Raw genomic sequence first — 27,222 nt, 5'->3', positions numbered from 1 at the left:
TTTCTACTTATTGTTTGATTTGTGTTTATGTTCCATATACTTCCAAAATGTTTGATATAGTTTTATATTAGAGGACAGAATCACTATCAGAGAATAATGGGAAAAAAAGAGTAATTGAATGCTTGAGATGATAAAATTTTAAAAGCTCAGGCTAAGGAAAACAATGCTAGTTTTTATTAGTGTTATTATTACTATCTTGTTTTTTTTTAGTTTTTTACAACCATTTATTCCCCTTGGGGGTACACCATTTCTGGAGGTACTGCAATATCAGGTCAGTGTTCCTCCTATTCTTTGCACCAAAAATCCTGATAAGAACAGACACTACATTTTATCTTTTTTTTTTTTTTTGAAGATTTATTTTATTTATTTGAAAGACAGAGTTACAGAGAGAGGTCTTCATCTGCTGGTTCACTCCCTAGATGGCCGCAACAGCCAGAGCTGTGCCGATCTGAAGCCAGGAGCCAGGAGCTTCTTCCGGGTCTCCCAAGTGGATGCAGGGGCCCAAGGACTTGGGCCGTCTTCTACTGCTATCCCAGGGCATGGCAGAGAGCTAGATTGGAAGAGGAGCAGCCAGCACTAAAACTGGTGCCCGTATGGGATGGCGGCGCTTCAGGCCAGGGCTTTAACCTGCTGCGCTACCGTGCCGGCCCCAACATTTGATCTTAAGCAAAAGGCCAAGAAGTGATTATGACTATCTTTTAATTTAGGTCTGTTTCTTTCTGGCTTGTTTAATCTATATTGAAATATAAAATGAACATTTTTCATATGATGTTTGAAACAGATAAGAAATAAGAGTAAAGCTTTATGTTAGATTTGTTGAGTACACCTGTGGGTGTACCAGTGCATGACTGATGTTGTTTGGGAAACACTAAGATATAATCATAGAAAAGGTGAGGTCATTACTGAGCTCTTTGTTAACAGAGTGCTGGCAGAGAAGGCTGCCTGTAGGAGAAAACCTGAGCAGTCTTGAAATACTAGTAAGAGCTAAGAAAAAGGAGTATGAATAAGGATTGAATCAGAGTTGTTAAGACAAGTGCATTAGAAAGACAGAAGGTCAATCAATTCAGTTTGTGCGCAGAAAGTAATAGGGAAGGTTTTGTGCCCAGTTTGCCTTGGCTAGTCCAAATTTGTATCTGTTGTCCTGGCATAATAAAGAATAACACATATCTCACTGTGAAAATATGCTAGTTTTGGATAGTAAGTGACATGCTCACCCAGGAAGAGAGCAAGTCTGGTGGTGGTGTGGGGGTGGATCTGGTAAATTTTAGAGCAAATAGTTTGATTGGTGGATGACTGGAGATCTCTCTGAGGTCAAAGAACAGGTGTAGTAGAAGTTTGCGGGGTCAGCACTGTGGCTCAGTTGGTAAATCCTCCGCCTGTGGTGCTGGTGTCCCATATAGGCGCTGGGTTCTAGTCCCATCTGCTCCTCTTCCAGTCCAGCTCTCTGCTGTGGCCGGGGAAGGCAGTGGAGGATGGCCCAAGTGTTTGGGCCCCTGCACCCGCTGGGAGACCAGGAGGAAACACCCACCTGCATGGGAGACCAGGAGGAAGCACCTTGCTCCTGGCTTCGGATCAGCGCAGTTCTGGCCATAGCGGCCATTTCGGGGGTGAACCAAAGGAAGGAAGACCTTTCTTTCTGTCTCTCTCTCTCACTGTCTATAACTCTACCTGTCAAATAAATAAATAATTAAAAAGTTTGCATGTCAGTGAGATGGAAGAGAGCAAGTTGTGGCCTAAAACTAGAATGTTACAAATTACATTGCAGAGAGTAAACAGTTTTGGATTCAGGCTATGGATAATAATAATAGGTAGTTGAAATGGAGTTACAGTGAAGGTTAAAATCTCCATGAAGACAAGCATTAGACTAGCAAGTAAGATTTGGGGGCAAATGGAAGATTGAGAGGCATATTTGGAATAAATAACATCAAGGTAGGGGAGGACTTGGTAAAACTGAATGGCATAAATTTCAGAGGAGAAGACATTTTTGGGTAGGACTGGAAGAACAGTGATTTGTAAATCTCACTAAGAAATCAGAGTAATGTTACCCACTCTGCTTTCCCCAGTCCCATGGATACAGGTGGTGGAATGGAGAGCAGATGTAGTGTCCACCTAAGAGCACTATTTTTGAGATAGGGTAAAGAGTTGGAAGGGAGAGATGGAAAGTTTATTTACAAATTGAATAGCATGTTACAGGAACTAATGCAAAAATTTGAGAAAGAATAATTTGGGAGGAAAACAGAGTTGTGAAGAGATAACTGAAGAGAAAGGATGGCATGGGAGTGGGGTCAGGTCTTTCCTTTGGGAAAAGGATGAATTACCCAAAAAGCCAAGAATGGAACTGACTTTCCTCCATCTTCTGAGCAGTGGCACAAGGTTAGTGTGATCTGAGGTCCCTGAGAAGCTGTCTTTTGTCAGGGGTGGGGACTGGCTGTGGCTTAGTTCCTCATGACTCACGAAACCTTCTATTAGTGTGTGCTGTTAATGAGTGATTCTAAACTACAATAGAAATTTCCAAATGGTTTGACTTGTCCCCACAATGTTGCTTTTTTTTTTTTCTTGATAGAATTTGTTATTTTACAACAATCTACATCTTCTGATGTTACCTAACTTTTTTTTTTTAAAAAGAGTTTATGTATTTTATTTGAGGGTAGGGTTACAGAGAGGGAGAGACAGAGAGAAAGGTCTTCCATCCACTGGTTCATTACCCAAATGGCTGAAACTGCTGGGGCTGGGCCTATCTGAAGCCAGGATCCCAGGGCTTCTTTGGGGTTTCCCATGTGGGTGCAGGGTCCAAGTACTTGGGCCATCTTCTGCTGCTTTCCCAGGTGCATTAGCAGGGAGCTGGATTAGAAGTGGAGCAACTGGGACTTGAACCGGTGCTCATATTGGATGCCTTTGCCTGGTACGCCACAGTGCCACCCTGACATTTTGTTTTAATATGACAACTGAATTCCTTAATAATACTTGATCATATTCAAAGAATAAAGGTCACATTTTTAGGAATTTGGGCATATCAGATCTCATGCCTTGTGCATGTGCTTAATCGCCTTAACTTCTGCTTATCTTGTTTTCTGTCAAATTAGCAATGCTTTTACAGACATTCTCCCTGTTTTCCAGTCTCCGTATTCTTTCTCCTGTTCAAACTTTTACCTGGAAATGAACCGAACCCTCCTCCAACACTTGCTCCTGAGTGTCTCTCTTTGTGCTGTTACTCATGCTTTTGTGACTTTGATTACTTTTTTTTTTTTTTTAAATTTTTGACAGGCAGAGTGGACTGTGAGAGAGAGAGAGAGAGACAGGTCTTCCTTTACCGTTGGTTCACCCTCCAATGGCCGCCGTGGCTGGCGCGTACCGCGCTGATCCGAAGCCGGGAGCCAGGTGCTTCTCCTGGTCTCCCATGCGGGTGCAGGGCCCAAAGACTTGGGCCATCCTCCACTGCACTCTCGGGCCATAGCAGAGAGCTGGCCTTGAAGAGGGGCAACCGGGACAGAATCTGGCGCCCCGACTGGGACTAGAACCTGGTGTGCCAGCGCTGCAAGGCGGAGGATTAGCCTACTGAGCCGCGGCGCTGGCCGAGTTTGATTACTTTTTAATAATTCTCTCTGACCCCTGACATGATAAATACTTGATCTTTTCTCACTTTCCTGACAAGCTTGCAAAGGAGGTAATATTATTTCCATTTTAAAGATGAGAAAGCTGAACTTCAAGATTAATTAAAATGTGGTTTACATTTAACTGAATTAAAATGCAGGACCATTTATTACCAGGTCCATCTCCAAAGAGACATACATCTTCACAGATGAGCAGACACACACATGCACTCCTTTTGTAAGTGTGCCTCAGCATACTAGAGGTGTTCTTTTCTTAATGAAATCTTTCTGAACCTTGTACGTAGGTGTGCTCCTTCCTCTCTCTGTGTCCTCTGAGGTAACACTTTGTTCCTCCTGTTTTTATATTTGTAAAGCCTTCCTTTGTGGCATCCAGGAATGTTGTGATTTTCCTCTGTGTCTCCACTGAGTTTATAACCAGTGTGTGTTTGTGCACTTGCTGAATTATGTGGCATGTATTTGCTGCCACGTTTGTCACCTCTAGTACGTTGGGGGCTTGCTGAGATTAGGGACTGTAATTTTAATTATCTTGGTGTTCCTAGTACTATGAAATATGCCTAGAAAATGTGTGTTCAATACATGTTTGTGAATGAATTTTGAATGTTTAATTGTTTAACTATTACTTGTGAACCTGTCTTACTATACTGTAAATTGTTTGAGGACAATAGTCCATATTTTATTGATCTTTGTATTCCTAACAGTTATCTCTCATATGGTTATTCCATAAATACTTGTTGATTTAAATCAAGACTTTAATGAAAACATTCTGTTAAAAATTCTTCTCCCCTTAAGTAATTTTTTAAATATTAAGAAATTTAACTGACAATAATTGTAACATTTTTAGGGGTACCATATGGCATTTCAATGCGTGTATACGGTGTGTAATCAGATCAGAGTAATTGGTAATATCTATTTTCTCACACATTTATCATTTCTTTGTGTGGGAGCATTCAATGTCCTCCTTACTAGCTATTTTGAAATTTACAATTTAGTATTGTCAATGATATTTACCCTATTGAACTATAAAACATTAGAAGTTACTCCCCCTCTCCAGTTATACCTCTGTACCTGTTAACTATCTATTTCTTCTCCCGTCTCCCTTCCAGCCTCTGGTAACTACTGTTCTGTTCTCTACTACTGCAAGATGAACATTTTTTAGCATAGCACATAATTGAGAACATGCAGTATTTGTCTTTCTGTTTCTGACTTACTTCACTTAACATAATGTCCTCTAGTTCCATCCATGATGCCACAAATGACAAGATTTCATCTCTCTGTGGCTAATATTCCACTGTGTGTATATACAGTTTTTTCCTTATTCATTCATTTATCCATAGACAACTAGGTTGGTTCCAAATCTTGGCTATTGTAAACAGTACTGCAGTAAACATGGGTATACAGATATCTGATTTCCTTTCCTTTGATATATACTCAGTATGGAATTTCTGGATTAATGGTAACTATAGTTCTGTGTTTTTTTTTTTTTTTTTTTACGGAAACTCCACACTGTTTTTCATAGCCCACTCACAATGTATGAGTGTTCCTCTTGCTCCACAGACTCACCAACTTTGCCTTTTTTTAATAGTTAGCCATTTGTGAGTAGATATCTAATTGTAGTTTTAATTTGTATTTCTCTTATGATTTGTGATGAGCATTTTTCATAAACTCATTGGCCGTTTGTTTATCTCCTTTGGAGAAATGTCTGTTCAGGTAATTTAATCATTTTTAAAACATCCTGGCCGGCGCCACAGCTCAATAGGCTAATCCTCCACCTTGCGGTGCCGGCACACTGGGTTCTAGTCCTGGTCGGGGCGCCGGATTCTGTCTCAGTTGCCCCTCTTCCAGGCCAGCTCTCTGCTGTGGCCCGGGAGTGCAGTGGAGGATGGCCCAAGTGCTTGGGCCTTGCACCCCATGGGAGACCAGGAGAAGCACCTGGCTCCTGCTTTCGGATCAGAGTGGTGCGCCGGTCGCAGCGTGCCAGCCGCGGCGGCCGTTGGAGGGTGAACCGACAGCAAAGGAAGACCTTTCTCTCTCTCTCTCTCACTGTCCACTCTGTCTGTCAAAAAAAAAAAAAAATAGTAAAATAAAAAAAAATCCTTTTTTCTTTTGCTTTTGAGTTGTTTCTTATATGGGTGTATTTTGTATATTAATTCCTTGTCAGAAGAATAGCTCAAAAACCTTTTCTCCTATTTAGATTGTCTCTTTATGCTGTTGATTGTTTCCTTTGCACTGCGGAAGATTTTTTTTTGATACAGTCCTGTTGTCATTTTTTTTCTTTTGTTGCCTGAGTATTGGGGTCATATTCAAAAAAGTCTTTGCTCAGACCACCAATGTTGTAGAACTTTTACCCTGTATTTTATACTAATTTCCTAGTTTCAGATCTTATATTAAGATTTATATTATTTATCTATTTTGAGTTGATTTTTATATATGGTGAGAGATAGCAGTCTAGTTTTCATTCTTCTCCATACAGATATCCAGTTTACCTGGCACCAGTTATTTAAGAGATAGTCCTTTTTCCAATGTTCGTTCTTGATGCCCTTATCAAACACTAATGGGTGATAATCATGGGGATTTTTTTCCCTAGGTTCTCTATTCTGTTCTATTGGTCTGTATATCTGCTTTCATGCCAAGTTCCATGCTGTTTAGGTTCCTGAGGTGTTGTAGTATGTTTTGAAGTCAGATGCCTTTAGCTTTGTTGTTTTGGTTCAGGATTGGTTTAGCTAGTCAGGTGATTTGTAGTTCACATGAATTTTAGAGTTTTATTTATTTTTTCCTATTTTTGTGATTGGAGTTGCATTAAATCCATAGATTTTTTTTGGAGAGTATGGATACTTTAATACTATTAATTCTTGAAACATATGAACATGGGAAGCTTTCCCATTTTTTGGTGACCTCTTCAATTTCCTCCATCAGTGTTTTACAGTTGACATTGCAATTAATTTTCTTTTTATATTTGAATGTTCTATTGTTAGGTATACATATTTATAATTGTTAATATGCTTTAGGCTAGAGAAGATTTACTATATGTGACTTGACATTTTTCTCTTGCTGCTTTTAGAGTTCTTTCTGTCTTTTACTTTTGACAGCTTAATTATCATGAAACTTGGAAAGGACCTCTTTGGGTTGAGTATGTTTTGAGTTTCTTAAACTTTCATGAATCTGAATGTCCATATTTCTTCCCAAACTTGCAAACTTTTTACTTAATGTTTAGTTATATATGTATTTTGTGCGTTTCTCTATTGCTTTTCATTCTGTAATGCCAATAATGAAAATATTTGTTCCCATAAATCCTGTGGGCTTTCTTCATGCATTTTCATTCTTTTTTCTTTTTTTTTTTTTAAAGATTTACTTATTTATTTGAAAGCCAGAAAGAGAGAGAGAGAGAGACTGACAGACAGACAGACACCGAGAGATTTTCCATCCACTGGTTCACTCCCCAAAAGGCTCCCATAGTCAGAGCTGGGCCAGTCCACAGCCAGGAGCCAGGAGCTTCCTCTGGGTCTCCTTTGTGGGTATAGGGGCCCAATGACTTTGGCCATTTTCCGCTGGCTTCCCAGGTGCATTAGCAGGGAACTGGATCAGAAGTGGAGCAGCAGAGACAGAAACTGGTGCCCATATGGATACGGGCTCCTCATTCTTTTTTCTTGCTGCTGTCTGACTTGGTTAACTAAAAAGACCTGTTTTCAAGTTCAGAAAGAGTTTCTTGTTGTTCATCATCTCTGTTGTTGTAGTTCCAAGTTGTATTTTTTATTTTACTCATTTAATTCTGCAGCTGCAAAGTTTCTGTTTGGTTCTTTTTTTATAGTCTCTAGCTATTCCATTTCTCTTTCAGATTATGATTTGTGTTTTCACCTTATTTCATGGACTTGTTTATTGTGTTCTCTTATATCTCATTGAACTTTCTCAATCATTATTTTGAATTCCTTTGATGCGTTTTGTAAATTTCTTTTTCTTTTGGGTCTATTGCTGGAGATTTATTGTATTGCTCTCAGGGGTGTCATGTTTCCTTGCATTTCATTTTTCTTGTGTCTACATTGATGGCTCTGTATATGCTGCAGCTGAAACCTTTCCCAACTTTGTGGAGTTTTCTTTTGGTGTGGGTGTAGAGTGAGGCTTCTTCCTGTGGTTGGCTGCTAGTTGGAAATGATGTGTTAGCTTCGTTTCTGGGTGGCCCCATGTGTGGTCTCTGTGCAGTTTCCTCAGCTGTAATTCTCACCAGCAATTTCTGCAGTTTAGTCCGTGGCCTGGGCTCTGGGTGTTTGTGACTGTGGTGGAATCCTGTGGCTGGTTGGCATGCTGGGCACAGGCACCTGCAAGTGGTGTGGACTGACCTGCTGTGACAGGCTCACCAGGAAGATAGGGCTACCACTGGGATGCCTGGCATTCAAGCTGGGTTCAGGAGTGTGGGAGCCCTGCTGACTGGTTAGCTATGTGGTCAGCTGTCCAGGGAGAGGGATCACCATCTCCTAGCTCTTGGGCTGAACACAGGTGCACTGTGGCTGTGTGTTGGCTTCCCTTCTGTGCAAATTTGCCTGTTTCCTGGGTGGAGGGTGTTAAGTGAGTATTGCAGCTGGTGCCTTGTTCTTTCTTTCTACTGGACCTAGGTTCTGAGCAGCCAGGGTCTTGGTGCGCAGCCACCTGTGTGTATGGTGGAGTGACTGCAGTGTCTCAAGAATGGACATTTGCTGTGGTACTAGCCCAGTAGGGGTGCACTCTAGTAATGGGTCCAGTTTCAAGATGGTGCCTAGCTGTAGCAGCTTATGTTACGGGGGTGCTGGTGGTGGTGGTGGAGGGGCAGAATGCAGTGTGGGCTCCTTCTCTGTGGTAGTGCAGTGTGTGAGCTCTGGGTAACTCTGTACACTGTGTTCAGAGCCTGTGAGGGCTGCAGGAATCTCTGGTGGTTTCTGGAGCGGCAGTGGGGGCCACTGTGGGTCTTCAGCTGACCTTTTCCCTGTAAGGAGAAGTCTGACTGAGAGCTCTGTGCCAGTCCACTAGGAAGACAGTGTGGGAGAGGCTGAGTGCCTCGCTGTCATCTCTGTGGTGCCACCCTGGGTTTTCACGTACCACAGGAATCTCACCACTCACTTCCCTGCCGGCCTCCAGCATACTTCCCCATCACTCCACTGGGGATATAGTTGTTTGTTTTCTGTTGTGTTCCCTCTTTGTGAGGGAGAGGAGTGACAGGCAATTTTGTTTGGCAGTGTTGTTGACATCACTCCCATAAAATAACTTTAGATGTTAGGTACTGTGAATATATATTTAAAATTTTATAATAGTTAGTTTCAAAGCGAACACGTTCTTCAGTTTTTTACACTTTTTTAAAATGAATATTTATTTATTTGAAAGGCAGAATTACAGAGAGGCAGAGGCAGAAAGAGAGAAGTCCTCCATCCGCTGGTTCACTTCTCAAATGGCTGCAACAGCTGAAGTTAGGCAGATCCAAAGCCAGGAGCCAGAAGTTTCTTCCAGGTTTTCCATGAGGGTGCAGGGGCCTGAGGACTAGGGCCATCTTCCACTGCTTTCCCAGGCCACAGAAGAGCGCTGGATTGGAAACAAAGCAGCCATATGGGATGCTGGCACTGCAAGCAGCAGCTTTACCTTCTACACCTCAGTTCTGGCCCCAATTTACAGACTTTTTTTTTTTTTTTTTTTTTTTTTAAGATTTATTTATTTATTTGAGAGGCGGAGTTACAGAGAGGTGGAGGTAGATAGAGAGAAAGAGAAAGAGAGAGAGGTCTTCCATCTACTGGCTCGCTTCCCAAATGGCTGCAGTGGCCAGAGCTGAGCTGATCTGAAGCCAGAAGCCAGGAGCTTCCTCCAGGTCCCCCAACACGGGTTGCAGGGACCCAAGGACTTGGGCCATCCTCCACTGCTTTCCTAGGCCATAGCAGAGAGGTGGACCAGAAGCGAAGCAGCTGGGACCCTTATGGAATGCCAGCACCACAGGCCGCGACTTTACCCACTCTGCCACAGTGCTGGCCCCTGTCATCATCCTCCTCCTTACTCTTCGATGCTCATGCACGTATGAATCTGGACATCCCCGCAGCTTCCTTCAGGAGAGGGAAGGGAGGCAGCAGTAGCTGGGAAAGACTCTGTCCCGTTGCCCCAAATTCCTAGCTTCCTCCCATCCAAGACCTTCTGCAAGGGGATGACAGTGAAAAGGTGAGGCCATTGACACTTGGGCTAATGTGGTAGCCACGAGTCACCTGTGGTCATGGAACATTTGAAACACGGCTAGCCTGCATTGACTGGCGCTGTATGTATCAAAGACATATACCAGAGTTTGAATTCCTCATTTAAAAAGGTGAAAAATAACTAAGAATGTTTAGTATTATTTGTTAAGATATTAATATTTTGGATATACGGGATTAGATAAAATGTATTATTACAGGGGCTGGCTCTGTGGCTCACTTGGTTAATCCTCCACCTGCAGCGCTGGCATCCCATATGGGTTCCGGGTTCTTGTCCTGGTTGCTCCTCTTCCAGTCCAGCTCTCTGCTGTGGCCCGGGAGGGCAGTGGAGGATGGCCAAGTGCTTGGGCCTTGCACCCACATGGGAGACCGAGAGGAGGCGCCTGCTCCTGGCTTCGGATCGGCGCAGTGCGCCGGCCATGGCAGCCATTGGGGGTTGAACCAACGGAAGGAAGAACTTTCTCTCTCTCTCTCACTGTCTAACTCTGCCTGTCAAATTAAAAAACAAAAACTAAAACAAAAAAATGTATTATTACAATTAATTTTACTGATTTAAAAATTTTTTTAAATGTAGCTACTAGAAAATCTTTTTTAAAAGAAAAGATTTATTTACTTTGTTTACAGCCTTTTAAGATCTTTTTTTCATGTTTTCTTCATCATGTTGTTCCAATAGGGCAGCCAGTCCAGTGCTGTTTCACTTTCATTTAACTTGCACCCTAAACTGAGAAACAGATGTTTGGCATGATTGTTAAGACACTGCTTGTGATGTCTGCATCCCATAGTGGAGTGCCTGGGTTCAAGTCTCAGTTCTGCTTCCAATTCTGGCTTCCTACTGATATGCACCCTGAGAGGCAGCAGGTGATACCCCAAGTTCTTGGTTCCGTCCCTGCCACCCATGTGGGAGACCTGGGTAGGCTTGGCCTTGCCCCAGACGTTAGTGACATTTGGGGAATTAATCAGCAGCTCTGTATGTGTCTGTGCCTTTCAAATAAATAAATAATTAATTAAAAGTCAAGAAACTGAGCTAGATGCAACAATCTCAAAGAAAATGTACAATGAGTTTCTTTTTGAATATGTACATATTTGAGAGGTGGAGGATGATGGGGAGAGACAGAGAAAGGAAGAACAGAAAGATGTTTGTCTTCCATCCACTGTTTTATTCTTCAGATGGTGGTTACAATAGCCAGCCCTGGGCCAGGTTGAAGCCAGGAACCATCCTGGTCTCCCACATGTGTGGCAGGGACTCAAGTACTTGTGTCATCAACCTCTGCTTTCCCAGGAACATTAGCACAAAGCTGGACTGGAAACAGAGCACCCAGAACTTGAGCCAGTGCTTCCATATGGGATGCCAAGTGTTGCAGGTGGCAGCTTAACCTGTTGTGCCACAATGCTAGCCCCAAGAGGGGGAGTTTTTAAATACCATATCCATAATGTGGACCAGGTCAGCATGTATTGATTGGTAATAAGTGAAGTGTTTTCCTAGTTTAAACTTCAGTGACTGTTCCTGCCTGCCTGCTTACGTATTTCTGCAGAGCCTCACTTGCTGCTCATGTCAAGTCGGTTTTTGGTTTAACTGTGGTTACTACTTGTAGACTTGGTGGCTTTTCGATCCTTTGTGCCTTGCTGCAGGCAGCTTACTATTTTGTTCAAATAGTTACTGTTGTTTCTGATCTGTCAGTGTTGAAGCATGTAAAAGGTAAGAAATATTTTCAGATAATTCATTTTGTACTTTAATGGTTAATGATAGTCTTTTTCACCATGCAAACATTCTGATAATGAACATAACTTGATTTTGTTAGGTTTTATTAGTTAAGGAATATAAATTCAAGCTCTATTGAACTTCCTTTTAGCTCCTGAGAGTATTCTTTGGAGGAAGAATGTAGGATTTCCTGTTTGTATTATATAGCTTTTATTTACTCATTTGCTGAATTTTCTAAATTAGCATATCTTAAATGGCATACTTGAATCTCTTTATCAATGTTAAAATAAATGAAAAAACTAAACATATTTTTGACCAGAAGACATCATCTGTGTTAAAATAAATGATGCTACTTGAAGAGAATATTCAGCCGGTGCCGTGGCTTAACAGGCTAATCCTCTGCCTTGCAGCGCCGGCACACACCGGGTTCGAGTCCCGGTCAGGGCGCCGGATTCTATCCCGGTTGCCCCTCTTCCAAGCCAGCTCTCTGCTGTGGCCCGGGAAGGCAGTGGAGGATGGCCCAAGTGCTTGGGCCCTGCACCCGCATGGGAGACCAGGAGAAGCACCTGGCTCCTGGCTTCGGATCAGTACAGTGCGCCGTCCGCAGAGGCCATTGGAGGGTGAACCAATGGCAAAAAGAAAAACCTTTCTCTCTGTCTCTCTCTCTCTCACTATCCACTCTGCCTGTCAAAAAAAAAAAAAAAGAAAAAAGAATATTCAATACAGATTAAAGTTACTTTCTGCTGTACAAAAGCAGTATTTCCATTTCTGTTCTTGAAGAATGTAAAAGTTGCCAGTTGTGGAGCCAGAAGTTGAAAAACAGGAGATGTTTTAGACCATTTACTTGTACTTGCATATTACTCTGCTATTCACTTGAAATGCCACGGGAATTCTGTCATCCTGCCAAAGAAGCTAGTTACCTGTTTTACACTTTCCTATTTAATAATTTCCATTTCTGTTTAAGAAATATGTATATATAGATTTATTTTATTTAAACTTTTAATTTTAAAGAACAGTAATTTTTAGTGGTTCTTTTAGAGTTTTAATCACTATGGCAAATTGAAAACTCAACATATGAATATCAGCACTCACTTGGTCATAAATACCAAATTGAATAACATTAAATAAGAAAATTTACATAAATCTAAATAGTAGTTTAGTAAATTTTTATTAGTTTCAACTTTTAAGAAGATACTTTCAAATAAACGCTATCTTTGCCACTAACATACATGCACTTTTGTATAATATTCTTTTTGCCAGACTTATCAAATTATAGACATTATTGTTTTAAAATTCCATATTACAGCCTGTTTGAAAATAGGTTTTCTCTTGTAGTAGCATACAGTAAATTGTACACCTACCATATTCAGGGTAGTAACCTAAGGAGCATGGTAGAAAAATGAAAAATCTCTGATCCTTTTATTTCCAGTTAACTCATGGTTTAATGTGTTATAATAATCACAGATACATAGATTGTCCCTGCCTGGGGAAAGGGAGCTCCTAAGTTGGCCTGGGTGATGGTGGCTGTAAGGAGGACTGTGCAGAGAATACAGCTTTACAGTTTAGTTGCTGGTGATTCACCAGGCTGATGAGAGGAAAAGTAGCATGTGCAAAGACAGGCAGGGAGGTGTGAGTGCTCAGGAGACATTTTGGGAACTGAAAGCAGTTAGATGTGTTGCTCTTAGGGAGGAGTGGGAGTTGTCTGCTGCCAGCTTTTATTCCACACAGAGGAATTTGAATTTTATCCTGTAAGTTGTAAAATAATACCTAGAATCACAAGCAACAATAAAGTTAATCTCCAGCATCCTAAGGAATGAAGGGAGCAAAGTAGGGGTTGCAGGGCCCTAAGCTGTATGTGTGATGCTGTGTAGCCTCAACCACCTAATTCATTTAGCAGATTTTTATTGTCTGCTGTAGGCAAGGCACTGTTGTAATAAGCACTGGAGATGAAGAGGGGAGCAGAACAGAGTAAATTCCCTGCCCAACTGGAATTTACATTACAAATCAACGTTTAATTCCCCCTTTGTAATTTTTGGCTACAGCATGATAGTATATTTTCCTTGCAGTTTAGTTTCTTCTTCCAGTGTATTGTATCTGGAAGAATATGGCTCATATAGCTGAATTGTGAACACTTCTTCATATTATTGTACTTCATTTGAGCTAGAGTTTGAGGTCTTGTTATTCCTTTATTAAGTTTAATTGAAATTTATGAGATAATTGGAGACTAGGGTGAAGTCATAAGAAATACAGAGAACTTCCTTGTTCATTTTGCTCATTTTCTCCCAATGGTAACATTTTGCAAAACTATAATATAATATAGTCCATACGTTGCCAGTTTTGCTTAAACTCATTTGGGTATACTTATTAAACAACCATCAAAGGACTGAAGAGTTCCAACACTACAGGAATTCTCTGTATGAAGCTACTTCGAAAGTTCATGGAAAAAAAAAAGGAGTTAACAGTAGTTTTAGTTAGGTGCAGAAAGATTTTGAAATCCATGCGTAGTTTTCATAATACATATTTTCCATAAAAGTCCCTTTCATGATCACACTCACCTCCCCACCCCACCTTCTGCCCTGGTAGTTCTAAACCCCAACAACCATTAATCTGTCCTTTTTCTAAAAAGTTGTTCTAAGAACATTGCATAATTGTTACATGTAACCTTTGGGATTAGCCTTTTTTCTATTCAATAGAATTTCCTGGAGATTTATCCAAGCTGTTGTCTGTACTAAGTTTGTTCTTTGTCGTTGTGAGTAATATTCAGTGATATGGATAATTGTTCCTCTGTTGAAAGGCATCTGGGCTGATCACAATTTTTGGCTATTACACATAAAGTTCCATGAATGTATGTTTACAGGTTTTTATGTAACCATGTGTTTTCATTTTGTGGTGTCAGTGTCTGACAGTGTATTTAACTGGGTCATATGGAAGTTGAATGAAACATATGTTTTCATTTCTGTGGCATCAGTGTCTGAGAATGAGAATGTATTCGCTAGATTATATGGCAGTTGAACGTTTGGTTTATAAGAAACCAAAGTGGCTGTACCATTTTATATTTCTACTAGCAACAAGGAAGTGATATAGTTTTTCTGCTTCCTCACTCTCTGGCATTTGGTGTTGTCATTGTATTTTATTCAGCCATTCTGATGTGTGGTGATATCTCATTGTAGTTTTTTTTTTTTGCATTTCACATATGACTGATGACGTTGAGCATCTTTTAGTGTATTTATCTGTGCATTAAAACTTATACTTTTTCCTATAAAATACTCATGTATTTTGCCCATTTGCTAGTTGGATTTTTTTTTTTTTATGGGTTTGGGCAAATATCTAAGGACATGTATCCATATTTATAGAACTATACAGAGTAGTTTCACTACTCTAACATCCACTGTGCTCTACTATTAATCTTTTACTGTCTTTATAATATAACCTTCTCTAGAATGTCAGATAGTTGGGCACACTTGCTCTTTTCCATCATCATTGATGGTTCCAATGATGTTTTATTTAAGAATGTGCTTAGTTTTAGGGGCTGGCGTTTTGGTGTAGTGGGTAAAGCCTCCACTTGTGATGCGCTATCCCATATCGGTACTGGTTTGAAACCTGCCTGCTCCACTTCTGATCCATCTTCCTGATAATATGCCTGGGAAAGCAGCAGAAGGTAGCAGATATCCTTGAGCCCCTGCACCCATGTGTGAGACCTGGAAGAGGATCTTGGCTGCTGGCTTTGGACTGGCCCAGTTCTGGCTGTTGTAGCCATCTGGGGTGTGAACCAGCAGATGAAAGATCTGTGTGACTCTCCCTCCCTCTCTCTCTAACTCTGCCTTTCAAATAAATCTTAAAAAACCAAACCAATGTAAAACAAAACCAAAAATCCCCAAAAAGAATATGCTTAATTTTGTGAGAAACTGTCAAGCTGTCTTCCAAAGTGGCTCTACCATTTTACATACCTATCAGCAATGAATAAGAGTTCCTGCTGTTGCATGTCCTTGCCAGCATTTGGTGTAATCAGTGTCCTGGATTTTGGCCATGCTAATAAATGTGAGGTGGTATTTCATTGCTTTGATGTTAATTTCCCTGAAGACATATGATATGGAGTATCTGCTCATATGCATATTGGGTACCTGTAGGACATATTTAGTGAGTTGTCTATTATGGTCTTTGGCCAATTTTTAAATTGGATTATTTCTTTTCTTACTGTTGGGTTTTATAATTTCTTTGCAATTTTGGATAATAATCTTTTATAAGGAATATCTAAGTCTATGGCTTGTCTTTTAATTTTCCGGAGAGAGTATTTCTGGACAGAGTATTTCATGGAGCAGATAATTCTAGCTCTAATGAAGTTTAACTTATTAATTATTTTATTGATTGTGCTTTTTGTGCTGTATTTATTTATTTATTTGAGAGGCAGCAAGGCACACAGAGAAACAGAAAGCAATTGCATTAAATATAATTAAGTTAAACACCAAATAAGTCCTTACCATTTGTCCAAAGGGAAAATAATATTTTTCTTTTGCAGTTTTCACATTTCTCTGTGACATTTGATGTTTCTAGTATCCTTTTTTTCCCCCCTCCTAATGTCTGTGACTCAGCCAAATGCCTTTTATCCTTTCTATACTCTATCCTTTGGTTGGCTTTTCCTGTTCTCATCTAAAAAATTTTCTACTTATTTATTTTCAGTTTATTTGAGAGAGGGAGAGGGGAAGAGGGAGAAGGAGGAGAGGGGAAGGGAGAAGAGAGGAGAGATGAGGAGAGAAGAGGAGAGGGAGGGGGGAGAGAGAGAGAGGTAGAGAGAGAGACTTCCATTTTTTTTCCATAATAGCCAGAACTGGGTCTGCCAAAGCCAAGAGCCTGGAATTCATTCCAGTTCTCTCACATGGGTGGCAGGACCCAGGTATTTGAGCCATTCAGGGTACAGATTAAAAGCAAGCTGAGGCTGGCGCCATGGCTCAATAGGTCCTGCGGCACCAGCACACTGGGTTCTAGTCCCGGTCGGGGCACTGGATTCTGTCCTGGTTGCCCCTCTTCCAGGCCAGCTCTCTGCTATGGCCTGGGAGTGCAGTGGAGGATGGCCCAAGTGCTTGGGCCCTGCACCCGCATGGGAGACCAGGAGAAGCACCTGGCTCCTGGCTTCGGATCAGTGCAGTGCGCTGGCTGCAGTGCGCCGGCCGTGGCTGCCATTGGAGGGTGAACCAATGGCAAGGAAGACCTTTCTCTCTGTGTGTGTCTCTCTCTCACTGTTCACTCTGCCTGTCAAAAAAAAAAAAAAAAAACAAAACAAAAAAAAAAAAAAAAACAAGCTAGATTGGAAGTGGAGGAGCTGATACTTGAACCAGCCACTCCCATGTGAGATGTGGACTTCCCAAGAGGCATCTTAACTGTTGCACCAAACCTCTGCCCCTCCTGCTTGCATTCTTGGATTGGTAGATCCTCGTGGGTTTTGTCCTTGACTCTCTGACTTTCTGTCAACATTTATTCTGTTGTTTTCATCTATTGCTTTTAAGCAGTTGATTCCCAAATTTGGATCTTTTGCCTTAATATTTTACCTAATGATTTATTTCTGGTAGAAATTAATGTATTTTTTCTTAAAGTAGCTCCGTGTTCTTTTTTTTTTTTGTTCCCTTATTCATTCAGGTCAAGACTCTTCCATCTTCATTTGTTCTGTCAATTCTAGATCCTGTAATGGCTTCTTTTTTTTTTTTTTTAAGATTTATTTATTTGAAAGGCAGAGCTATAGAGAGGCAGAGGCAGAGAGAGGGAGAGTGAGAAAGAGAGAGAGAGAGAGAGAGAGAGGAAGAGAGAAAGAGAGGTCTTTCATCCACTGGTTCACTCCCCCAGTATCTGCAATGGATGGTGATAGGCCAATCTGAAGCTAGGAGCCAGGAGCTTCCTCTTGATCTCCTAAATGGGTACAGGGGCCCAAGGATTTGGGCCATCCTCTGTTGGCTTTCTCAGGCACATTAGCAGGGAGCTGGGTGGGAAATGGAGCAGCTGGAACTCGAACTGGCTCCCACGTGGGATGCCAGCACTGCAGGAGACGGCCTTACCCACTACACCACAGTGCTGGCCCCTGTAATGGCTTCTTTTTCTTCTTTTTTTAAAGATTTATTTTATTTATTTGAAAGAACTATAGAGAGAGGTAGACACACTCAGAGAGAGATCCTCCATCTGCTGTTTCATTCCCCAAATGGTCACAATGGCAGGAGCTGAGCCAATCCAAGCCAGGAGCTTCCTCTCAGTCTCCCACACGGTTGCAGGGGCCCAAACACTTGGGCCATCTCCGCTGCTTTCCTAGGCCATAGCAAAGAGCTGGATTGGAAGTGGAGCAGCCGGGACTTAAACCGGCGCCCGTATGGGATGCTGGCCCTGCATGCCAGAGCATTAACCAGCTGTTCCACAGCACTAGCCCTCCATTTTTTCTTAAATACAATAACAAATATCTTTCCCACTCCTTGTGTTCCTGTTACTCTGCATGTTTTCTTTTAGAAATATTTTCTATGCTTGGGACCAGCATTGTTGTGCAGTGGGGTATCCTATATTGGAATGCTGGTTTGAATCCCAGCTGCTCTGTCATTAGATGAGATCCCTGAAATTAGAGAGATATAACTCCTGTTCTTTTCCCTGTAGCTTACAAGCTATCAGCTGAATTAATAAGAAACTGACTGTTGGTGTAGATGAACAAAGATTAAAGTTATGTTTTTCCATTTCTTCCAACTGGATCTGAAAGATTCACTGCCTGAAATTTTGTAAAACTCAGGCACAAAATAAATTCTGTTGTAGTTTTCAGAATTTATAGTATTACAATCAGTATATTTTGGGGGAAGTTTATGATAGCTGACCTTTAGATGATCATAAGTTATGCTGTAGTGATTTTTAAACAGTTTTTCTGAGTGCTAATTCATATAGCAAAGAATTCATCCATTGAAACTGTACAGTTCAATTGTCTTTAGTATAGGTGTGCAGTCATCACAGCATATGATCTTGGAACATTTTTGTTGCCCCAAAAAGAATCCCAGTACCATGAACTCTGCACTTCTTCCCAAATTCACCAGCCCTAGGCAACCACCAATATGCTTTTTATTACTATTGATTTGCCTATTTTGGACATTTTACATAAATGAATCCTGAAATATATTTTTAAATGTCTGGTTTCTTTCATTTAACAGAAGATTTTCAAGTTTCGTCCATGTTGTACCCTGTAACAATACCTCATATCTTGTAATTGCCAGTAATATTCCTTTTGATTGATATTTATACTTTTATTTATCCATTCATCAGTTGATGGATATTTGAGTTGTTTCCACATGGTGGCTGTTATTAATAATGGGGCTTGAAACATAAGTTTTTGTGTACACATATGTTTTCATTTTACTTGAGTCTGTAGCTAAGAGTGGAATTTCTGGTAGTTGTTTTTCCCATGTTTTACCTTTTGAGGAGCTTCCATTACTATTTTCTTTTTTTAAAGATTTATTTATTTTATTTGAAAGGCAGAGTTACAGAGAGGCTGAGGTGGGGAGAGAGAGACAGGGAGAGAGAGAGAGATAGAGAGAGAGAGATACATGTTGGTCTTCCTTCCAATGGTTCACTCCCTATATGGCTGCAATGGCCAGAGCTGTGCCAATCCAAAGCCAGGAGTCAGGAGCTTCTTCCAGGTCTCCCACGTGGGTGCAGGGGTTCAAGGACTTGGGCTATCTTCCATTGCTTTCCCAAAGCCATAGGAGAGAACTGGATTGGAAATGGAACAGCCAGGACTTGAACTGGTGCCCATTTGGGATGCTGTCACTGCAGGTGGTAGCTTCACCCACTATGCTACAGCGCTGGCCCATATACTATTTTCTGTAGTGGCTGCATGGCTTTATGTTTCTAGTGCCAGGGTATAAGAGTTCCAATCTTTCCATAGTCCTTAGCACTTTGTTATTATCTGTCTCTTTTGATTATAGACACTGTGGTATGAAGTAGTATGTCATTGTATTGACTAATGATATTGAACATCTTTCCATGTCCTTATTAGGCATCTGTTAATCTTTGGAGAAATGTCTGTTCATATCTTTTGCCATTTTAATTGGATTATCTTTTTATTATTGAGTTGTAAGAATTATTTCCTCATATATAGCAATTATTTTCTCCCTTTCTATGGGTTGTTTTCAGTTTCTTGATGATGTACTTTGAAACACAGTTTTTAATTTTGATGAAATCCAATTTATATGTTCTTGCCCTGTTGCTTGTGTTTTTTGTTTTTGTAGCTAAGAAACCAGTGTTATGAAGATTGTCTTTTCTTCTGAGAGTTTATTGTTTTAGTTTTATTTCAAGTTAATTTTGTGTTTGTGTGGTCAAGTAGTCCCAGGACCATTTGTTGAAAAACTTTTTTTTTTACATTATTGAATAGACTAGATACTCTTGCAGAATTTTTATTTTACCATAAATGTGAAGATTTTTATCAGGATCCTTTCCTCTATCCCATTGACCTCTATGTTTGTCCATATGTTAATACTGTCTTTTTTTTTTTTTTTTTAAGATTTTTTTGTTGTTGTTGTTAATTTGAAAGGCAGGCAGAGTTACTGAGAGAGAGGGAGAGACAGAGAGTGAAAGAGAGATGGATATCTTCCATCCACTTGTTCATTCCCCAGATGTCTCAACAGCCCTGGGCCAGGACAAAGCCTTGAGCCTGGAACTCCATTTGGGTCTCCTATATGGGTGGAAAGACCCCGAGTACCTGGGACCTTAACTTAAAAATTCAAGTACCTGGGCTGCCTTTGCTTTCCCAGGAGTATTAGCAGGAAGCTGGATCAGAAGTGGAATAGCCAGAACTAGAACCTACACTCATATTTAATTGCTGGCATTGCAAGCAGCAGCTTAACCTACTGTACCACAACACTGACCCTGCCAGTACGGTCTCGATTGCTTTTTAGTTAAGTGTGAAACTAGATCCTGTGAGTCCTCCAATTTTATATTTCTTTTAAAGTATTTTTGTGTTTATTCTGGCTTCCTTGTATTTCCATATGAATTTTAAGATCAGCTGTCGATGTCTGTAAAAAGTGTAGCTGAGTTATTAGTATAGATTTAAGATAAATCTTGCTTTTAAAGTAGTAAATCTTTTGGTCTTTGAATATGAATCATTCAAGGTATTTTACAGCAATGTTTTACAAATTTCTTACAATGTTTTAAGTTTTAAGAATATAAATTAGTTAAAAATTTCTTACAACAATATTTTTTAGTTTATTCCTAAGTATTTTAATTTTTTGATGCTATTGTGAGTATTTTCTTAAGTTTTGCTTTCAGATTGATCATTGTTGATATATAGAAACACAGTTAACTTTTATATATTGATTTTGTATCCTATAATATTACTAAACTCATTCACTAATTCTGATGGTTTTTTTCCGTTGTTTAGGATTTTCTGCATGCTAGATGATGTCATCTGCAAGCAGAATTAATTTTCCTTCTTTCTTTCCCACCTCAATGTCTTTTATTTAATTTATTTCATTGTAATGGCTAAGAACGCTAATATAATTTGAATAGAAATCAACAATAGAGTGGACATTCTTATCTTGTTCCTGAACTTTGAGAGAAAATATTGAATTATAATGATTTTTTTACCCTGAAAAGAGTAGGTTATATTTTTGCTTTGAAGACTAATTTCCTTTTGATTTAAGATGTTTTCCCTTCTGTTTAACATACACAGATATGTGCTGATTAGAAAGCTGAACTGTGCAGTGAGAAGGACAAGCAGTGCCTTACAAAAATGGGGTTTGGGAGTGACCTGAAGAATTCACACGAAGCTGTGTTAAAATTGCAAGACTGGGAATTACGGTTACTGGAAACAGTGAAGAAATTTATGGCTCTGAGAATAAAAAGTGATAAAGAATATGCATCTACTTTACAGAACCTTTGTAATCAAGTTGATAAGGAAAGTACTGTACAGATGAATTATGTCAGCAATGTATCTAAGGTAAGAATAATAATTTCATCATTCATCGCATATAACATCATAATTATACTCACAGCAAATAGATCATACTATTGAGTGAGCATACCCATATTAGCATACTAGGACAGTGGTTCCAGAATTTTTTGCTGAGTATCAGAATCTTATGGGGGAAGGTTTCCAACATTATTTTGGGAACTTACCTCCTGATATTCTAATTCAATAGGTCTACAGAGGGACTTTGAAGTTTTTTCTGTAAATAAATATACAGGCTATTCTAATGATTAGTCAGACTTGAGAGCTATTGTTAGAAATAATGGATTTTTGAATTTTGTTTTCTGCTTTGGGTCAGTTGACCTTTGCTGATTTTTTCCTTTGATGCAAAGAAAATTTTAGCCCATATTCCTGAATTCTTTGATGAATTGTTTGAAATATTTTAACTCATAGGTCTCTCTTATTTTCTGTCATTTCTTTGCTGAAATACTGGTAAATCAATAAATTAGTCCCTCTTAAATCCACTGGATGAACTATATCTATTTATATCTATCTATCTATCTAGATATCTATATATATATGTAGATACTTAGATATCCATAGATAGATATTTTCTGTAAATTATATAAGAGATATAAAATACCTATATAGATACGTATCTATATAGATAGATGGATACTTCCTATAAGTTTGTTGAAATTCCATCCAGTCTTACTTGGCTTAATTTTTTTCATGAATTTGTGTTGGGTCTTGTCATGTGGTTTTTCTTTGTCTATTTCTGGAGTGATGTTACCTTATCTCATTCCATATATTGGAAATTTGTGTTTTCTCCCTTTTTTCTGACCAATCTGGGTAGAAGTTTATCAATTTTCCTCATATTATCTGAGAACGCCCTTTTGATTTTGTTGACTTAAAAAGATTTCTTTTCTGTTGCTTTGATTTCAGCTTTGAAGTCTACTGATTTTTCTTCCTCTTAATTTTTTTTTCATTTGCTCTCCCTCTTCCCTTGGTTTATTAAGGTGGAAGCTGAGATCACTGATTTGAGACCTGTCTTCTTTTGTAATACAAGTTTATAGTGTTCTGAATTTTTCTCCAAGTACTATTTCATCTGTATCCAGAATTTTTTTTTTTTTTAATTTTTTTGACAGGCAGAGTGGACAGTGAGAGAGAGAGACAGAGAGAAAGGTCTTCCTTTGCTGTTGGTTCACCCTCCAATGGCCGCTGTGGCCGGCGCGCTGCAGCTGGTGCACCGCGCTGATCCGAAGCCAGGAGCCAGGTGCTTCTCCTGGTCTCCCATGTGGGTGCAGGGCCCAAGCACTTGGGCCATCTTCCACTGCCTTCCCGGGCCACAGCAGAGAGCTGGCCTGGAAGAGGAGCAACCGGGACAGAATCCGGCACCTGGACCGGGACTAGAACCTGGGGTGCCAGTGCCACAGGTGGAGGATTAGCCTATTGAGCTGTGGCGCCAGCCTGTATCCAGAAATTTTTCCATGCTTATTTTAATTTTCTTATAGTTAGGATTACATTTAGTTTCCTTTTTGATGTCTTTTTTTGATGGGTGTGTTCTTTGAAAGATTGTTATTTAATTTCCAAATAGTTGGTTTTTTCCAAATGTATTTTTGTTAGGTATTCTGAATTTAGTTTTCCAAAAACTTATTTTGTATAACTACATGTTTTTAAATTTTTGAATACTACTTGTTTTATGACCCAGAATGAGGTCTGTTTTGGTAAATGTTGTATGTATACTCCATCATAAGAATATATACTCTTACGGTCAAAAAGGTTGATAGTGGTGTCCCACAGTATTGTTTCTGTTTTAGTCAGAGTCTCCAGAGAAGGAGAAGCAGAGGGGAATGTATATATGTAACAGGGAAGTCGAGAAGTCCCTCTGTGTGCTATCTGCAGCCTGGAGAACTGGGCAAGCCAGTGATGTAATTCAGTCTAAGGATGAAGGCCTGAGAACTGGGAGAGCTGATCCTGTTCTCCCAGTCTGAGGCCAAGGCCTGAGAACCTGGGGGGCTGTTGATGTAATTCTCAGAGTATAAAGGTCCTAGGACTTGGAGTTCTAATTCTGACTTCAGGAGGAGAGGGATGTCTCAGCTCCAGAAGACAGAGCAAGTGAGCCCTTCTTCATCCTTCTAGTTCTGTTAAGTTCTTATTACACTGCATGATACCTGCCCATGTTGGTGAGGATGAATGTTTTTTAATTAATTTTACTTAAGGTATACGAACTTCATGCATTTCTTACATACAAATCTAGGAACACAGTTGTTCTTCCTACCCTACCCTCCCTCCTGCTTACACTCCTACCCTTTTTCTTCCTCCCTCTCCTATTCCCATTCTTCTTATTTTTTTTTTTAAGATTTATTTATTTATTTGAAAGGCAGAGTTACAGAGAGGCAGAGGCAGAGAGAGAGAGAGAGAGAAAGGTCCTCCATCTGCTAGTTCATTCCCCAGGTGGCCACAATGGCCGGAGCTGTGTAGATCCAAAGCGAGGAGCCAGGAGCCTCCTCCAGGTCTCCCTCGTGGGTGCAGGGGCCAAAGAACTTGGGGCATCTTTACTGCTTTCCTAGGCCATAGCAGAGAGCTAGATTGGAAGTAGAGCAACTGGGACACAAACTTGTGCCAGTATGGGATGACGACACTGCGGAACGGGACTTTAACCGGCTGTGCTACAGGTCATAGCGCCAGCCCCTCCCATTCTTATTTTTAAAAAGATCTATTTTCAGTTAACTTTATGCTCATAAGATTGACCCTACACTAAATAAAGAATTCAACATATAGTATGAAGAAAAAACAAAAGCTGACACTGTGAGGATGAATCTCTTACTTAGTTGACTGATTCAGATGCTGTCTCTTGTGGAAAAACCCTCATAGACATGCACAGAAATAATGTTGTACCAGCTTTCAGGTATCCTGTGATCCAGTCACTCTGTGCACTAATTATTGAGGTTTTTTTTTTAGTGATTTATTTATTTGAAAGGCAGAGTGACACACACACACACACACACATACAGAGATAGAGAGAGATCTTGTATCTGCTGAGAGAGATGGCTTGATCTTTTATCTGTTGGTCCACTCCCCAAATGCTGCAATAGCTAGGGCTGTGCCAGCCAGAGCCAGGAGTCAGAAACTCCATTCAGGTCTCTCACTTGGGTGGCAGGGACCCAAGGACTTGAGCTATCATATGCTGGCTCCCAGGGTGCAGTTAGCAGAAAGCTGGAGCAGAAGCAGAGGTGACTCATTCCAGGCACTCTGCCATGGGATACAGGCATCATGATCCCCTGAATTTTTCTTTATTACTTAAGGCTATTTGAAATGTGTGCATTGTCTTTAATCCTGAGGGGCATGGTTGTTTGAGTTACTTTGGAAGTAGTATTGGGAGATGGAGACCTAGGCTGTCTTTGCTTCCAAATCCCTGGACTTTTGTTTCCCCATCATCCTAAAGCTCTTCTTTACTTCTTCTTTTAAAGTTTTATATATTTATTTGAAAGGAAGAGTGAGACACACACACACACATGCACGCACACACACATACACAGAGAGAAAGAGAGAGAGAGAAAAGAGAGGGAGAGAGGGAGAGGGATCTTTCATTCATTGGGGAGAGAGAGCGAGTGATCAAGAGAGAGATCTTTTATTCATTGGTTCAATCCCCAAATGCCTGTGAAAGCCAGGGCTGGGCCAGTCCAAAGCCAGGAGCCCAGAACTCTGGGTCTTGAACTCCATCTGGTCCTCCCTGTGAGTGTCAGGAACCCAAGTATTTGGGCCATCAAGTGCTGCTTCTCAGATGTAGTAGCAGAAAGCTGGACCACAAGTCGGGGAGCCTGGATTGCATCCCAGGCACTACGGTATGGGATGTGTCCATCCCAAGAGGCAGCTTAACTGCTGTGCAACAATGCCTGCCCTTCTTCTTTACTTCTTGGCATAATAATGTCTTAAATATTCCTTTTTATAATCCTGTTATAAACCTTTGTCCTGGTATTTTGGATATTAATGGTATAACTAGTACTCAAACAGTACTTTATACTTTGTGTTTCTGTGTGGGTGCAAACACACACAAATCTTTACTTACTATATATTAAATTGGTCTTCTGTATATAAAGATAATTGAAAATGAATCTTGATGTGAATGGGATGGGAAAGGGAGCAAGAGATGGGATAGTTGTGGGTGGGAGGGAGGTTATGGGGGGAAAAAGCCGCTATAATCCAAAAGTTGTACTTTGGAAATTTATATTTATTAAATAAAAGTTAAAAAAGAAAAAATAAAAAAAACAATTTACAGTGTATGGAATTTAAGATTTCACAGGATTTTGCAATTGCAAGTAATGCTGCCATGAGTACTATTGTATAGATGCACTTTTATATCATTATGAATGCCTTCACTAAGTTCCTGGAAATGGGATTTCTCAGCCCAAAATGTAAATGTGCATTTAATTTAGTGTCAGGTTGACAATGTAAGTATTTCCTCTGTAGATCTTGTATATTTATTAGAAATATATGAGGATGCCAGATTCCAATTTAATCTGGACAACAGAGTGTGTTGTTAAACTTCTGAATTTTCTTCATCTGATAGGTAAGAAATTATATCTACTATGGTTTTATTTTATATTGCTCTAACATTGATTGAAATTGAACAGCTTTTCATATGGTTGATAGCTATTTTATTTTGAGTACTTGTTTTATTCTGTGCTAAAGAATAATTTTACTTTGTTTTCTTATTCACCTAAAATTACACTTGTCTAAAGTAGTACACTCTGTCTAAAGTAGTAGTGAGACAACTAATCCTTAGATAATATAACTTAATTGAAAGGTGATATTGGCTTATCTGTTAAACACAAAGTAAATTGAAATGTCAGTGATTCATATATACTTGGGAATAAAAACTAATGAAAAATGTTTTTTGGTGAACCAGCTTCATTATTTGTAGTCACTTAATACCACATATAATGTAACTTGAACCTGTCCAACTAGAGTGTCAATTGTATGTATTTTGAAAGTGATTTTTATCAAGTTTGGCTGGTAATCGATTCTGATATGATGCTTGATATGAAAATTGCTGCAACACAATTGATATATTAGGAAACAATTTGAACATAACATGAATTTTGTTAATGTGTGGAACTGGAGGAAGCAGTAGGTGAATTAAAAAAGCTGTAACCTGTTGAGGCAGAATGTATAGAAATATATATCAAACTTATATTTCAGTCCTTTGTTGGTTACCTTTGTTTAATACTTGGTTTTGAGCCACATCCTTCCACATGGGGTATTGCAACTTTCTGTCCAATTTCAGATAACTCTGCTACTTTGCAGTAAGTTATAAGTTGCAAACCTTCTGAAACTTACTTTGACAAGCAAACCAGTTCTTTTCAAGGTAGAGTGCTGTGTTTATTGTAGTGGTTACGTATTTCTCAACAATTAATATGTGTAAAACTGCAAAGTTTTTATTAGGTTCCTGACTTCTTAGATATATTCCTTGATTACTTTTTGAGTTTTGTGCCTCTCATCTCACTTGTCCATAAGATCTGTGGTTTTAATTTCTGTAACTTATAAAACCCAGTGATAATTGGGGGCACAAATATTTGGGTACAGCAAACGTGTACATTAGAACTACTTGGGGAGCCATCCAAAGCCTGTTAAATCAGCACCTGTGGTTATAAGACTAAAAAATTAGTGTTTTTAAAAGGATCCTAGTTTCTTCTTATTGAAAATGTGAATTCCTGAGCAGGTATGCCAGAAAGCTTTAAAGAAAATGAAGAAATGGAGGCTCTTAGGAATAGGGAATATTTAAGGTTTCCTTTTGCACTT

At 39.8% G+C, this 27,222-nt stretch overlaps 1 protein-coding gene across 7 annotated transcripts in view; it reads left to right on the top strand.

The window, feature by feature from the left end:
* The window catches only part of FER (FER tyrosine kinase), a 427,785-nt gene that overhangs the window by 29,679 nt on the left and 370,884 nt on the right, over nt 1-27,222 (top strand). For all 7 annotated transcript variants that reach the window (XM_062212305.1, XM_062212302.1, XM_062212303.1 and 4 more), the window contains one exon: nt 21,181-21,447. In XM_062212305.1, the coding sequence (XP_062068289.1) occupies nt 21,241-21,447 (207 nt within the window). In that variant the 5' untranslated portion in view covers nt 21,181-21,240. The remainder of the gene's footprint in view (nt 1-21,180; nt 21,448-27,222) is intronic.

Source organism: Lepus europaeus, chromosome 15, assembly GCF_033115175.1.
Source record: "Lepus europaeus isolate LE1 chromosome 15, mLepTim1.pri, whole genome shotgun sequence".
Taxonomy (NCBI): domain Eukaryota; kingdom Metazoa; phylum Chordata; class Mammalia; order Lagomorpha; family Leporidae; genus Lepus; species Lepus europaeus.
The sequence above is the reverse complement of the archived record's forward strand: the minus strand, read 5'-3'. Positions and strand labels throughout refer to the sequence as shown.